Genomic DNA, 17,486 nt, shown 5'->3' on the forward strand with positions numbered 1-17,486 from the left:
AAGTAATAATATATATTAGTTATTACCAGGCACGGTCCCAAGGGTGGGGAGCAAGGGGGGACTCTAGCCCCCCCCCCACTGAAAAACATGTACGATATAATAAAGTCATAAAACATTATAAATTAAGGAATAAATTGAATTTATTATAAATTATAATAATTTAATTAATGAAGTTTGAACAAATAACATCTATGACATTTTATTATGAATTAACCTACTAGTATTGTCTAATAAGGAAAAAATTTACTACAATTTCAATAAAATATGTTTTGAAATTTGTAAAATAAGAAAAAAATCTTTTATTTTTTTATTATTACCTTTATTGAGTACTAATTACTGGATGAAAATAAACAAATAAATGTATCCCAAATCATTGCATTAAAGTTGAGTCAAACAAATTCATCTGTCCATTACTAAACACATGTGTAATTGCAATTGCTTTAATTTATATTTATGAATTGTAAGCATTCTCAGAAAATATTTCTTGTTTGCATCATTATACGTTATTAATATACCAATATATTTTAGTTTAAAAAGGTTAGCTGTGAAATTTTTTATTTGAATTATTAATTATAAGTGTAGTAATTTATTTTAATTTACAAAATCCTCATTTCTAGTGCAACGTCTACAATAACTAAGCTAGTATACGTAATTGATATATTAGAATTATTAGATCACTTAGTCACCGTTGTAATATCTACTATAATTATGTTATATTCTCATTGATAAAATATTTTTATTTGTAGGTATCTGTTCTGTCATCTAACTATGTTTTATGTTTACGCTATTGATACTATCGCATGAGTAATTTGCTTATTACTTTATTATGATCACTTATTAATCACTTATAATTATTAATTAACAATATTTTTCTGAAAACAATGTGATACATTGTTGATAATGTATAATTAGATCGAATAGTTTTTAAAAAGTGGCTCGGGCACCAATATTAAAAATTTTAAAAATGGTTTAGACCAGCAGAGTCGTAATATAATATATTATGTATTTTATACACAGAAATACATTATTTAAATTATATTAAATTACAAAATAATATAATATTGATAATAAATAATAATATCTTTACTTCGTAATTTCGTTATTGTATTAAATATAAAATAATTGGAAAAAGCTTTGTTTATCGGAAAAATATGTCATGTATTAGAGTTAAATCGGAAAAAATACATTACATTTAAAAAAAGATCCACCTATAAGTATAAAACGGGTATAGTACAGAAAACAGCTAGTAATAAACAATACTATTATAGGTACGCGTACGTCGTCTGGGAGATTTTCAATTTTTACGTTATCGTACAATATTTTAAAGGTTCACTTACGATTTTCAGTCCCGGACATTCTACATTTTCATTGTCAATCATATATTATAACAGTACCTACGACATAATACTTATTAACGAAACAATGGCATCACGAAACATCGATCAGTTTATAGAAGAACTTAAAGTTTTCAATAACGACAGTATACAAGGAATAAAGAATGATCTGCTCTTGCATCTGTTATTGTCCAGCGGAGACCACTCACTGGTTAGTGATGACGATCAGGAAATAGATACGGACGTTGTGCAGACGGAATTACAAAATTCGTTGCCCGAAGATGAGTTGACTGGTGCAAATAAAGAGCAGGCAATAGATACGACCATTATGCCGCAAAAGTGGAATATTTGTCGCCCGATGACTCACTGCAGGCTAGTAGTAGTAAGGCGGCAATAGATACAGACGTTGTGCAGGCGGAATTACAAGATTCGTAAGATGCAAGTAAATAGCAGGCCATATATACGACCATTGTGCCAGCAAAAGTGGAATATTTGTGACGCGAAAATGAATTGGTTGGTACAAATGACGATGAGCGATGAGCAAGCGGTAGATAAGGGCATTGTGCTGGCAAAAATCAAAGATGATGCGTTGCCCGAAGACTCACTTGCTGGCTGCGATGAGCAGCAGGCGATAGAAACGAACATTGTGACGGTCAGAGGTGAAGAAGTGAGAAACAGTTTTGGAGATTTGATCAGGTGGCTGGAACCGGGTGTAACCATGCCACCACTTGTCGCTCCTCACCGTTGAAGATTTTCGACGGCGTAAAAACGGGTACGGCGGACTTTGGGGTGCATGTGTTGCATCCGGAGCGATTAGCGACTCGAAGTTTCAGGATCAGGAGGTGTGCGACTCCGGCCGGCATGCCGAATACACACACGGCCGACGTGACCGCCGGGACGAAATTTCCGGAGAGTACGAGGACAGCGTTCCGTCGCTGTCCGCTGACTCTCTTTTTCGTCCCTCGGCGATTCCATCGACCAAGTCACGTCTCCGGTCGTCGCCGATCCGTATGTTTCGGTCTCTGCTGTCCGTCGTCAGATCTGCACCACATCGCGCACACGCCGCTCCCGAAGCCGAAGCTGTCTGGACTCGCCCGCCGTCATGATGGTCGTCGAATCGCTCTACCGGGCAAACGCCTCATCAACACTCGTCCGCCCGCGAGGCCGGTCGCAAGAACGCTGCACAGGTGACTGCAGTAGCCTTTATCTTACACGCTTTTTATGCACCCATTTCGCCATCCAGTATCTCCCCTCTTAGTTTTTCGTGTCTTCCATCCGATGTACCCTCCCCTTTTTTTACCCGATTTTGTTTTTCCTTTTTTAAAAAGGCTAATTATTTTTGTTCATGTTAACACGTTTTGTTTTGATTATTGTTTACAATGTTTCACACATTTAGCAGACCTAAAATTATACACTTTTTATCAATTATTTATTCAATATTACAAAATTGAATTTAATATGCTGTTTGAGCCCTTCGGCCACAATTTATTTTGATTTTTTTCAAAAAATTGTTGTTGTTAAAAAAAGTTAATAAAATTAAAAATTGTTAAAAAAAATTGTATTTTTTTCATATTATTAAGTATATAAATCAGTTTTTACAAAATTAACAACTTAGTATCATGAAATAGTGAAAATATCATACACTCCCTAATACTAATAACCTAAATTTTTCGAAAATGATAACAATAATAAATTATGTAATTTGATATAATAGAAATAGATCATCCCTTTAAATAGAACTTACTAGTTTGAATAAAATATATTTTATTTGATGTACTTACCTACATGTTTTATTCATTGAATTAAAATGGTTGGAACCCAACAAAAATACTTGAATCAAGTCGTCTTTTTTTGTTAAATTAAAGTAATAGATAATCTTCGCAATTTATAATATTACATGTAATGATTTTATGTAAGTACGGTATGTGATTAAAGTGGCTTTATTATATTAATTATTATAGACAAATAATAATTGAATTGATTGAATTAGTATGTAATGACTAATGACTAATTTATATCTTAGTAAAATATTGGCATTCCAATTCAAGAGACTACAACAATGAAAAAAAATATTTTTTTTTTTCTAGAAAATAATTTTAAAATGCTAAGGATATTAGGTAAGTACAAAACATAAAATAAATAAGTTGTGAAAACAGTTTATTTTCGGTACACATATTATACTGTTTTTATTATTACTATTTACTAAAAATATGTATTTAAAAAAAGGCGAATTATTTTATCGAGTAATGAATGTAATAACCAATCACTGTTTTGAATATTATATAATATTCAAAAATCAAATAAAGCGCTTTCTGAAAACATTTATTTTTATATTGTTGCAGTTTTAAACTGAATAAATGATAAAAAATTTGAGTACACATAAAACTTAAAACTGATTTGAATTTATTAACAATTTTACTAGGTTCTTTCTAGGATTCTTTCAGTTTTATCTGGCTTATTGGTCTAAATTATTTCATCGACTGCAGCCCCCTTAAGTAAACGTATGTGAAGTATGGGCGAACTTATAATATATATATAATACATTTATTACATTTATATAATTATATTAATCAGGCGGATCGTAATATGTAAGTTTAAATAGTTATTATTTTAATTATAATCGTTCACCAAACAATCAATAATAAAACTTAAAAGCAGTATACCTATTATTATTTAAAAATTAAAAGTTTATCTATTAATCGTTAACAATGTTTAACTTTTGTATATAATATCTTTTGTAATATTATATCTACTATATATTGTTATAACGTATTATACTATTATAGTTAATTAAGCCATAACGATTTAATCTTATATGATACATTTACATTGATACCAGTGATATCACATAGTTTTAATAAACTAAAATATTTTAAAGTGTGTTATAAATTTATAATCATGCGATGCCATACTCGTGCAATAAGGCATAGCGCCTACTGTGTAATATACAGGAAAGTATTTGCTAACAGTCGGACAGTTGTTAAAATTCCGATTTAAAATAATGTAATTTTTTTTTAACACATTTTCATACCAGCGCTGGTTAATATATTATATTTGATTTACAAATAGGAAACATTTACAAAAAAAAAAAATTCATAAAATAGCTATATAATTTTACGTAAAAAGTCAATATGTTCTAAATGTTTTAATTCAATAATTTGTGACTCCTATAAAAATGTTAACTTTTCGTTTGACGTTAACACCACACACTTATACATTGTTATTATTGAATACATAGAGTATAGTCAGTACTCAGTATATAGACCCATACTACTATAGGCTAATAAAACTCAACAGATAAAAATACTTCGCGGTCATTGTATATAAGTAAACAACGCTGTATTTTTGAACTTGGCTTCTGTTTACTCTAAGTAGTCTATAGGCCTACTATATAAGAAATAATATTTAAAGTACTAAGTAGTAAATACTATAAACCTTGATAAATATCTAGAATGTAGAGATTCGATCATTATAAATGCTTAAAAATGTAAATAATATCTATATAATGCATTTTATAGAAACGTTTAGTACACATACCATAAAAGCAAAACACAAAACAGTAATTTATATAACATATTGAACAGTATATTACAAAGAAAGAGTAAACAATTCTAAAATTATGTTTTATTACACAAACTTATAAACATATAAATAGCCGTGTACGATGTACCTATATATAATTAATGGCAATACATTATATGTACCAATCACGTATGCAGACAAATTACAATTATAATTTAAAAATGTGTTCTACGATACCCAAATCCCCATTAATTACGCCACTGTATTTTAAAATTTCAAAAATATAATTATATTCAGTAAAGATGTGAAAAAATATTATTCGTATATTTTTTTATCATTGCACAAAAAAAATATACAATGATTTAGAAATATTTATTACAAAACCGATTGTTTTATAGGTATTTCATTTAATAGTCAAATGCAATAGTTATATTGTTGCTAAATAAAAATCCATAAAATGGTTATTTTTTATGGATACATTGCTTACCTAAAGGAAAGGTGGATTTATAAATCCACCTTGGCATAGGTTATGTCGTATACATTTTGACTGCAAAATATTATTTTAGGATTTTTAAAATGTGTTAAATGATTAACTTATTTCATTTAATGTAAAAATGAAAAAAAAGTACCTAGGCGTTTATTAAAATGTTATGTATTATAATATTGTAATTATGTATTATCTAATATCAAAATAAAATAATTTTAATTTTAATTAATTCTTACCTGATCCTCTGCAGTATTGATTTTTCCAAATAAAAAAGCAAAGGTATGAAATATACAAAATTAATTTTTACGTCTCATAATTATAATTATTTATATATTAGTAAAAACAATAAGCTTAATACTTAAATTAAATTTTACAATAATGTAAAAACACGTTACAAGACCCAAGAAGCTGAATTTACCAACTAGACGCTATAGTAATATATAGTACTACACTACTATACAGTAAATAATGTTAAAATTAAATATTTATATTTTTTACATATTTATATAAATTAAATAAATAATAATATTATTTTATACCAATAATTGAAGTTGATCGATTGATCTTTCTGCATTTTTGGCCTGCTACCGACGACTAGTTGACCTATTTCGGGCGTACTCTACACACGCGACATATATGAGACATGAGTTATTTATTTATTAGTATATACCTATAAGCGCCAAACGGCTGTTACAATATTTTGTAATTTACAAATACAACAGTTAAAACAATACCATAATGAATAAACTTACTAAATATTAATTTAATGAAACTATTATAAGCAATATTAAAATAAACTCATGTAATTTAGTAATTATAAATAAAATAACAAATTGGACAGTGTCTAATGTCTATAAAAAAAAATATATATATAGTAAAACAACAATCCTGTAGGCTATAGTTATAAGAAATAATGACTAATGAGTAAATAATATTCATAAAAGTATATTTTAGTTGTTAGTAAAGTATAAACGCACGAAAGTAGACAAAGATTATCTAGCTTCATCGATTTGAACATTTTATGTTTTATGTAATTTCTGATTCTAATTTATAATAATATACAACATTTATATTATTAGTTCAGTGCTACTCAAGAGACAAGAGTACATTTGGATGTTGTCATGTTATGTCAAGATTTTAATTTTAATGTCCAGCGGATGTGTAATATTATAAATCATTATTCAAAAACATGATTAATCACAAAATAAATTTATTTTATGATTTTATCGTGATTATTACTGCCTTTCTGCCACGATTAAAGATATACAACTACTTATAGTGTATAATCTATATAGACATATAGTTAATTGTTTACTAGAGTATAGTATGATATAATAAAATAAACTAATTGAAAAAATTTAACTTCTAAATTTACCTTTTTTTATTTAGTCATGGCAGTCATAGGTACATACTACATATTGCATAATAAATAATAGTTGCTAATTAACTCGGACTGAGATAGATCTATCTTAGTCCGTGTCATGACTATACATATTATATATAATATATTTTGTCATGGTCTGCGTTAATTTATTTAATATAATAATATCAGAATATCCACCTTGATTGTTCGGTTTCAATATCTGATACGGAAACATGTATATGATGCATGTTGTGTAACGAATCAACGTGTTGGTCTGGTAACACTGACTTGTTTTGTAATAATAATTAACAATAATTTATTAATTTCCATATTGTTGTTGTTGATAACATAAAACAAAAAAAAAATAATATAATAATTATAAAAATTATTTTATCACGTTTTTTAGTCTTTATGTAAATCTTTCATTATATTCTTATTCTATTATCATAATATATCAATATATAATAATAAATCGCTTACATAGTATATTTACATATTTTACGTGGTTGGTGATAAATCATAGAATTCTATGGATAAATCTTAATATCAGCACTTTTTTTAAATTAAAATATTAATTTGAATTAATATTGAATTAATGAATAATTTGACATATTAAAATTTTTAATATCTGTAATAAATACTGCATTAATAAGATGTGGCCGACACTATTATTACTGATGAGATTTTTTATAACTACAAGTAGAAATTAACAAATACAAATTATACAATCATGAAACGCGTTTTGAGAATTGAGACGGTTAATATGATTATCTATAAACAAATAACTCATCACTATATAGCAGATCAAGTGGCAAGTGTCACATTCAGAGTACTCTACTCTGTTTAGTGCTGTGTTCATGTATAGTGATAAGATCTTTGTATTTAGTACTTATTAGTTATTTCACAGTTATATAGACAAATATTGTACATATCCGTGACTTATTTACATTAAAAAAAAATTGGTGCAATTTATTATTTACATACAAGTATACAACACTATAATATTGTTAATCACGAATTCGTGTTGTTAATTGTTAAGAATGTGATAAGAAAATATTTACGATAAGATTAAATTATTAAATATAAATATTGCTCTTATGTATGATTATCATAAAAAAAATAAAATAACATACCTAGATAATAACTTAAAAAGTAATTGTTTTGTCTAAACATAAATAAACTATGAAATGTTAATATAACATTTTCTTAATTGGTTATGGATTTAAATAACAAATATCAAAATATGAGTTCAGATTCAGATTCCAAATCTAGTTCTTTGAATTCAAAAATCGAACAAGAAGAATCGGTAAATTATGATGAATACATGTTTATTTATGTATAATCAAATATTATAGATATCTATAGTATTTGGTATAATGTACTATTAATAATTGCTTAACTTGCTTCATATATATTTTTGTATACATACTTTTGTATTTTGCTTTATAAACATGTAAAGCATATAATTTAACTAATGATTTTTATATGAAATAAATAATAATAAAACCTAATATAACTGTTTTTTTTTTATTAGGAATCAAATTCACCTACTAAAAGCCGAAGATCAACAAGTTCTACATCAAATGAAATTCCAACTGTAGGAGATATAAAATTAAGAAATAAAGTAATTATATTTATAAAAAATAATTGAATATTTAACATAGGAATATAGTTTTATTTGATGAAAAATTTTTATTTAAGCTATCTGAAAATATTACTTCTGGTCGTTCAGATGATCCCCCATTATTACCAGGAGAAAAAGTACAAGGTGTGGCTCGAGATGTTACTTATTTATGTCCATTTAGTGGTCCAGCAAGAGGTTGGTTATCTGTCACCAACTATAAATTATACTTTAAGAGTTTAGAACGCGATACACAGCTTATAATTGAAGTACCGTTGGGTGTGGTTAGTATTTACTTTATATAAATACAATAAAATCTCATAAATTTGTAATACCAATATTAAAACAATTCTATTTTTTAAATAATATTGCATACTATATAATAATAATAATACATAAGCAGATATTAAAATTGACTAAATACTGGTAAAATATAAAGCATTTTGCTATATACTTACTTACTATACTACTATTATTATAGTATACTTACTTACTTTTTATTTCAAATAATATTTTATTTAATGTAATATAATATGACTTAATAATTAGGTGAGTAGAGTAGAAAAAGTTGGTGGCCAATCAAGCCGAGGAGAAAATTCATATGGTATTGAATTATTCTGTAAGGATATGAGAAATTTACGCTTTGGTCATAAACAAGAGAATCATTCTAGACGTAATGTGTTTGAAAAACTTCAGCAATATGCATTTCCTTTATCTCATAATATTCCGATGTTTGCTTTTGAATATACTGAAATATTCCCAGAAAATGGTTGGAATGTGTATGAACCTATGGCTGAACTCAAAAGAATGGTAAACTGTTGCACTTAAATATGGGTAATTCATTTTATTAACTATTATTTTTTTTATTTTATGTTAGGGTGTACCAAATGATACTTGGCACATTACTAAACTGAATGACGGTCATGATCTTTGCGAAACATATCCAGCAATTTTAGCTGTCCCAGCTGGAACAACAGATGAAATTATAAGAAATGCAGCAGCTTTTAGAAGTAGAGGTCGAATACCAGTATTAAGCTGGTTGCATTCTGAATCTCAAGCTACTATAACTAGAGCATCCCAACCTTTGGTAGGTGTTGGTGGTAAGAGGTGCCGCGACGATGAAAGATACACTCAACTTATAATTGATGCAAATGCACAGTCGCATAAACTTTATATTATGGATGCAAGGCCCAGGTATAGCCATTATTATTTATCTAACTATTATTGTTGTTCTTATTCAAATTTCATGTTAAAGTGCTAATGCAATTGCCAACAAGGCTAAAGGAGGTGGTTATGAACCAGAAGATGCTTATCAAAATGCAGAATTAATATTTCTCGATATTCATAACATTCACGTAATGAGGGAATCTCTAAGAAAACTAAAAGGTTATATTTTGGTTATATTTTTAGTTGTGGTATTTTTATTTTTAACTGTAAATACTTTACTGTAGAAATATGTTTTCCAAATATTGATGAAACAAAATGGTTGTCGGGAATTGAATCTACATATTGGTTAAAACATATTAAATGTATACTGGCTGGAGCTTGTCGTATTGTTGATAAAGTAGAAAATCATAAAACTTCAGTTTTAGTGCATTGCTCTGATGGATGGGACCGTACAGCCCAAGTAAATAATAAAAAAGAACTATTATTATTATAATGTTCAATAGTTTATTATATATTTGATGTTTGTATATTTAATCTTGTTATGTGTCAGTTGACTGCATTAGCTATGGTACTTTTGGACCCATATTATAGAACAATAAAAGGATTTGAAGTATTAATTGAAAAGGAATGGCTTAGTTTCGGTCACAAATTTCAACACGTAAGTACTATTATAAATTTGTTTATTTATAAGAATAATTATTATGTGATTAATTAAAACCTTACGACATTGCAATAATATTTATATTAAGGAAAAAAAATTTTCTTTAGTTCTCCTTAAGACATTTTTATTATTTCAAGTTATATTGTAGTCACTACTTTTCACAGTACTTATACTCTATTCCAAATAAGAAACACCCACGGCAGTGACCAGTTATTGTCAGACGGCAGTCAGACATCACCCACTTGTGAATCCCACCAAGTTAACTATCTGTATGCTTGCTGTGTAGTGAAACGACGCCCATGTGCAATATTCGGCCACCGTGGGTGTTTCTTATTAGAATAGTGTATATTTAACTTTTAAGTTTTAAGGTCTTATTAGATTTGGGTTAAGCTGCAGGAAAGATTGCCTGTGATAAGAGAAATCCTCTGATCTCCATATTTTTCAACTTTATGGAAGGAATAAAAAACTGGATAGCCATAACTAATTTAAAAGTATATTTAAATTCTTTAAATATAAAGTTAACTATTCATAAATATGTTTATTTATTTCATTATTATTAAGTATGAAAAAATAATTATAAATATTACAGGATTGCAAAATATTACAATTATGTATAATTGTTATGATAGTTATGATTAGTTGTAGCACTAAAAATGTTACTTTTTAGCTCTTAAATATACACTTAAAAACTCTAAAATATGCACTATAAAAAAATTAAATGTAATTTTACAAATTTTTGGACTTTCTGGACTGGTTGAATTATAAACTGTTAACAACAATGTTAAATTACTTAAATATATTTGTAAAAGTGTACTTATAATTAAATTGACAAACTGTTGATGAAAACATAAAATATTATTTGATGAGGTCTATTTATTTCTAATAATTCAAATATTTTTAAAAATATAATCAAGTAAATCATTACCTATTAATTATTATTTATAAAATGTGATTACTTCCTATATTATGTGAATATATGTGATATACTCAAAAATAGCACTATAAACCCTAAATTAGCAAAATAGTAATAAAACACATAAATATACAAAAACTAGCAAAATCAAATTTTGTGTATAACATCGAAGAAGTGTGAAACATATTTGTATTTTACTTTGAATATTCTAGGATGAACCAAAAAAAATATGCATTTGATAGAACTTCCTAGCCCTTGTTATGATTTACATCACATTATAGAGCAATGCAAATATTTCTAGGTTTATCATAATAGATATCTCCAATTACAGTAGATTCCGCTTAATGTGAGCATGTTGGGACCAACTCTGTTTGCTCATATTAAGCGGTTACCCATAAAAACCGAAATTAGTTCAAACAAAATCCCTTTCTGCATGAATTTTTATCTTTTTCCATAAAAAATATACTTATTATAAAAAAAAACACTAGGATAATAGAAAACATATTTAAAAAATATTCAAGTGAAACTACTTCTAAAAGTTGATTAAGGGTTAGTTAGGCCATAAAATTAATTTATGATATATTTCAATAAGTATTATACTTAAAAATCTATACTTATTTTTAAAATATTCCGGACAAAAAGTACTACAAGGTTGAAGGTAGTATTTTTTTTATCTAAGATCAGTAGTATCATTAGTATCAAATTGTTATTGTTGTAATAACTTTGTACAACAATAATATTTTCAGTTGTTTATTTTTCATCTGAAGTTCACAATTTTACTGCTAGGTAGATATAACTTAAATCAAAACTTAAATGTTCGCCTTTTGTGCCGAATTTGGCCATATATGCAGTAACGTTGTAACTTTATTTTCAATAGAAACTCCGAAAAACTAATTTGTGCCATTTTTGGTATAATATGCAGAAAGGGGTGATAATACTTTTTATTACTTTCGATAAACACAATCTCATAGATATGACGAAACCCAATTAAATTAGTCGTTTTTAAATACATATGTGTTTATTCTAACGCTATGATAAAATAAAAATTGCCCTCAAAACCGAATCGAATACCCATATTACGTGGTTATTTTAACCTTATTAATATACATTTGTATTGGGACCAGACCATCTTGCCCATATAACCAGTGCCTACATTAGATGGAATCCACTGTTTATACTATTAGCTGTCCAGCTGTCAGAAATCTATCATTTTTACATCTAAATCATAAAACAATATAGAAATAACTGAATCAGCTGATTTTTGTTTACCTGTGGTCTGACGTCTAAATTTCTATGAAACCTGGAATGAGCTTGAGAACCCAAAGTTTTTTTCACCCAAGTTACATAAACATTTACTACTGCAGTGATCAATGTTAAAATTACCTGATTTAGCCAAACCACTCAGTATTGTATAGACCTAATAATTTTAATGTAGACATACATTTTCTTTAACAAAAAATATAAAAACATGAATTTCAAGGAGATATCTATGATATAGATAGGAGATGTTATTGCACTGACCTTACAAATAATCTTATGCCCATTGAACAATTAAATTTTATTGATTTACCAATATCACTGTTCCCATTATTTAAAACTGAATAACTTTAATTAGTTTAATTACATGGATTTCTAAGCTTAAGAGGATGTCTCACCCACTGTGTTGTCTCCGTCCACACGTACGACATAGTAAATCTTCGTTCACCAGTTTCAATAGTGTGATTTTAGTTTTAATATTAGAGTGAATTGACCTATTATCAAACTTTCTCATTGGCTTTTTAAGATATTTTAATTTTTAAGTGAATTATGAGCATTTTTAAATATTTAATAATTTCATACTCATAACTCACCTAAAAATTAAAGTATCATAAAAAGCCAACGAGAGACCACAGATAATGTTCTTACCTAAAAGTTTGAGAATAGGTCAATTCACTCTTATATTAAAACTAAAAGCACACTACTGAAACTGGTGAACGAAAATTGACTATGTCGTACATGTGTAAGACGGAGACAACACATGTGGGTGAGCAGTGGCGTATATAGAAATTAATTTGAGGGGAGGTTAAAAAAAATTTCCATTGTTAAATTTCAATGAATTATACAGTTAAAATCAATGCCCGTACTGACCAAACATTTCAGGGGGGAGGGTTGAACCCCTACCTCCCCCTATATTCGCCACTGCGGGTGAGACGTCCTCTTAAGATATGATAAAATAAATTGTTATTTGTTATACATGATCACTGACTAAGTGTTGCAAGTATTGATATTATTAAAGTTGTAAATGTTATTTTATTCTTACAATAAAAAATCATAAAAACTCAGTACCTATTTAATAATGTTGTATTAAGATTTAACCTAACTTCAGTTTGGTTTTTATTTTTAGAGGATTGGCCATGGAGATGATCATCATTCAGATGCTGATCGATCACCTGTTTTTTTACAGTTTATAGATTGTGTTTGGCAAGTGACATGTATGTTTCCAAATGCATTTGAATTCAATGAGTTATTTTTAATAACTATTATTGATCATTTATATTCTTGTAGATTTGGAACATTTCTTTTCAACAGGTATTTTATTGTTTTTTATACAATAAATAATAATTATTATAAATGCAAATCAAATAAATTAATTAGGTATACACTTTGCTTTATTGGGACATATTGGCTGTGTGTTATTTGTTCCAATTAAGCGATTGTCCCAATAATCCGAATAAAAAAAAGAACATACAAATTCATTATAGAAATTATTTATTAATACAAAAAGAAAAACATGATATACAATTATACACTAATTATTTATAAAAATACATACATAATATAATTTTTTTTTATCTTATTTAAAATATTTCTTACATACTTATTATTGATTGTTGATAAATGTAGTCTGAACAAGCTTCCAAAGCACTTATGGATGCTTAAATATTCTCAATTATCCAGATTTATGGTCCAGATAAATAGTGAACATTTACACTACAACTATACATTTGTTTTCGTAATTGAAGAATTTTCCTGAATCCCGATGAAGTAGTTGTCCTTATTAAGTGAAATCGACTGTATTTATTAAATCAAACAAAATGTATCATGTGGAGTGATAGTTACTTAATAAAATTAATATTTTAGGTTTATGCGTAGTTTATCAATTAAAAATCAAATTTTAAATAAAAGAATAATAAAAAAAAATAGTGGTCACCATTAAATTAGTTAATTTTCAGTTACAAACAATATCTCATTCACACATAAACATTATTATTATTATATTGTATTACATCACAACTATACATAATATTATTATTATTTTATTTAGTGAAAAAGAGCGCTTACAAAAAGAAGTGAAGCAAAAAACTGTTTCACTCTGGTCTTACATTAACAGTGATCAAGATTTATATAAAAACCCTTTATACTGGCCCCAACAACACGCTCTAGAACCAGTTGCTTCATTGCGCTACATTAAAATGTGGAAAGGGCTGTATTGCCGATGGAATCCAAGCATGAGACCACAAGTAATTGCTTGTTAATAACTAATGATGTTTTGTTATTTATGTTAATAATATTTTCAGGAACCGATTCATCAAAGAACTAGAGAACTTCTACATATGAAAATGCAATTAATGAAAATTTCAGATGATTATCGACGAGAACTTAGACATAAAGCATCTAGAAACACTTCTAGCAACCGATTAACTTCTCCTATACACATTTAAATTATACAATTATCAATACATCTCATTAATTTGTTAAACCTATTTATTTTATATGTTTTATTGTTATTAAAGAAAATTATAAATCATATATGTTTTTTATTTTAGTGAATTAAATTTAAGTATATTATACAATTATGAAATATGTTCAATTAATTATTAAGTTTATATATGATAGAAATAACCAAATCATAAGAGTATTTCAATTTTTTTTACTTATTTAATGAAAATAAAAATTCCTCAACTATATCCTTTAAATTCATTCAAGTTATAAAATATTAAAATTTACATCATTGTAAAACCATTTTTCACTACATTTAAAATCTAAAATATAATAACCATAAATTAGTTTTGTACTAATGTGTAAGTGTAATTTATCATTTTTACAAAGCGATATCCTTACTATTACAAGTTCATTCACATTCACTATACACTATAATGTATGAAAATAAAATAGAAAAAAGGTACAAAAGGATATCTGGTAAACAAAAGACTATTAATAAATAAGAGCAATTGATTATAGATTCTATAATCTATAGTAAGGTACTTAGGTACCAGTTTATGAAATTAAATGTCTTATAAATAAAAATCTCGTGTCACAGTGTTTGTCCGGGATAAACTCCGAAACTACTGGACCGATCTTGATGAAATTTGTTACATTGTGTCTATTTTGGTCCAACTTAAAAGATAGGATAGTTTTTATTTCAAATTTTTTAATAAATTTACATACTTATGTATAATTGCATAGTATTTTTCGGTGTGTGTTTTATCGTCAGCAGCGTGTAGCGGGGCACCTTAATTACGTCCCGTTAAAAAGGTATACATGAATTGCGTCCCACTATATTGGTTAGGTAGTAGAATTTTTATTTCGTTTTCAGGGGTTCTTCGAGGTATATTTTTAATAGTTATTAATAAAATTAATAAGTTTTAAATACGTTTTATGTAAGTATAAATTCAAATCTAAAAGTTTTAAGTGCAATTTTTGGGATTTTTTTAACTTTGTTGCAATTTTGTTGAATTTATTTATTTATACAACTATTTTAGCTAAAGTCGACACTCCACAGTCGTATAGATAAGTTATTACTATAATATCTCCAGCTATAAAATCCAATAACTAGTATAGTATATAGTAATAATGGTATCTTATCGAAATAAAGATAATATCAAGTCGGTAGGTATTCAATTCAATACAAAATAATTTGTGAAATGTGACTGTTTGACTGTATACGTAGAATATTATATAATATATGATGTATAATATAGTTGTATACATACAACTACCTATAGGTATATACTTTTTTTGGTAGAATTGAGATTATAATTTATAATAGTAAACTTAAAACATTTATAACAGAACGTTGTTATTTATAACTAATAAGCAAGTTCGTTCATCGTCATTCGTCATTGTGAACAATAAAGCATGATTTCTATTCTACCTATACTATATCGATTATGGGTAAAGATTTGTATTATATGTATGTGTAAATAGCATTTAGTTTCGCAATGTTTTATTTATTAATTAACTTATTTATTATATTATGGACTACATTAATTTTGATCGGATTTAAGCAATTTAACGTTTATTTACTTTTTTATTATATTTGATACAATGTTTTGATTGACTTATATTATATTTATAATTGTTATTTATTTTTGTTAGTTTTTTAAGAACCCCTGATTAAAATACACGAATTGCGTCCTGTATTTTTTGGGACGCAATTCGTGTATACCTTTTTTACCGGACGCAACTCGGGTGATCCCGCGTGTAGATATGAATTGTTCCGAAAAGTAAAACTCGACAGTCTTACTATATATCTTCTATCTCCATAATTATAAATAGAAATCATGTGTCACAATGTTTATCCGGGATGAACTCCGAAACTACTGGACTGATCTTGATGATATTTTTTACACTGTGTGTAATTTGGTCATAATTAAAAGATAGGATAGTTTTTATCTCGATTAAGGCCCTCAATATTTTTGCATTGCAATAGTTGTGAAAAAGAAAGTTATAGAATTATAGTTAATATTTCTCAAAAATAATTAAGTAATTTTGGATATTATTTTACATTCTAATATACAACAAAAACAATTATAAAAATTTAAAATAGTCTCAGATTCTCAATCTATAAAATGATGTATCTAATATAAATTAATCTATAATTGTATAATATGGTTGAACTATTATTGAAAATAATTATAAATTAAAATAACTCAATCCAACAAATATTATGTAAATATGAATCTAACTACATAAATATGAAATGAAAATCTTTGTACAGGGTAAACCTGGAACTACTGATCAGATCTTGATTTTTTTTTTAAACAAAAGAGTATATCACGGAGAAGATTTCTATCGCAAATCGCAATAGCATTTGTCTAAATTAAAAAACCTCTGAGTTATCTACTAAATACTAATTAAAATAAATGTGTAAATTGTATAAATCGTATATCTATAAATATACGTGTACATTGTACATGTTCTCGATGCATTCCGAAACTACTAAACCGATTTTGATGAAATCATGATCAATGTGTGTAATTTTATCTCCGTCATAAGATAGGATAGTTTTTATCCTTGTTAATGACCTGAATTTATTACTTTTTTATTATGTTTAGGAATCAAAAAAAAAAAAACATGTTTTGTTTATGTAAATTTGTTTTAATATTAAACTTTATCGTTATTTTGATATTTTTTTCCTTATTAGCAATTACAATCA

At 26.9% G+C, this 17,486-nt stretch overlaps 1 protein-coding gene across 1 annotated transcript; it reads left to right on the top strand.

Annotated features, from left to right (window-relative positions):
* The first annotated feature begins 7,783 nt into the window (after window positions 1-7,783).
* LOC132916949 (myotubularin-related protein 2) lies at window positions 7,784-14,855 on the top strand. The gene is made up of 11 exons (XM_060977421.1): window positions 7,784-8,012; window positions 8,241-8,330; window positions 8,408-8,611; window positions 8,877-9,137; window positions 9,205-9,521; window positions 9,583-9,713; window positions 9,779-9,954; window positions 10,045-10,152; window positions 13,452-13,636; window positions 14,373-14,568; window positions 14,626-14,855. Exons 1-11 carry the CDS (start codon window positions 7,923-7,925, stop codon window positions 14,767-14,769), a joined length of 1,902 nt encoding a protein of 633 aa, XP_060833404.1. The 5' UTR covers window positions 7,784-7,922; the 3' UTR covers window positions 14,770-14,855.
* The last annotated feature ends 2,631 nt before the right edge of the window (window positions 14,856-17,486 follow it).

This window comes from Rhopalosiphum padi, chromosome 1, assembly GCF_020882245.1.
Source record: "Rhopalosiphum padi isolate XX-2018 chromosome 1, ASM2088224v1, whole genome shotgun sequence".
Lineage (NCBI taxonomy): Eukaryota > Metazoa > Arthropoda > Insecta > Hemiptera > Aphididae > Rhopalosiphum > Rhopalosiphum padi.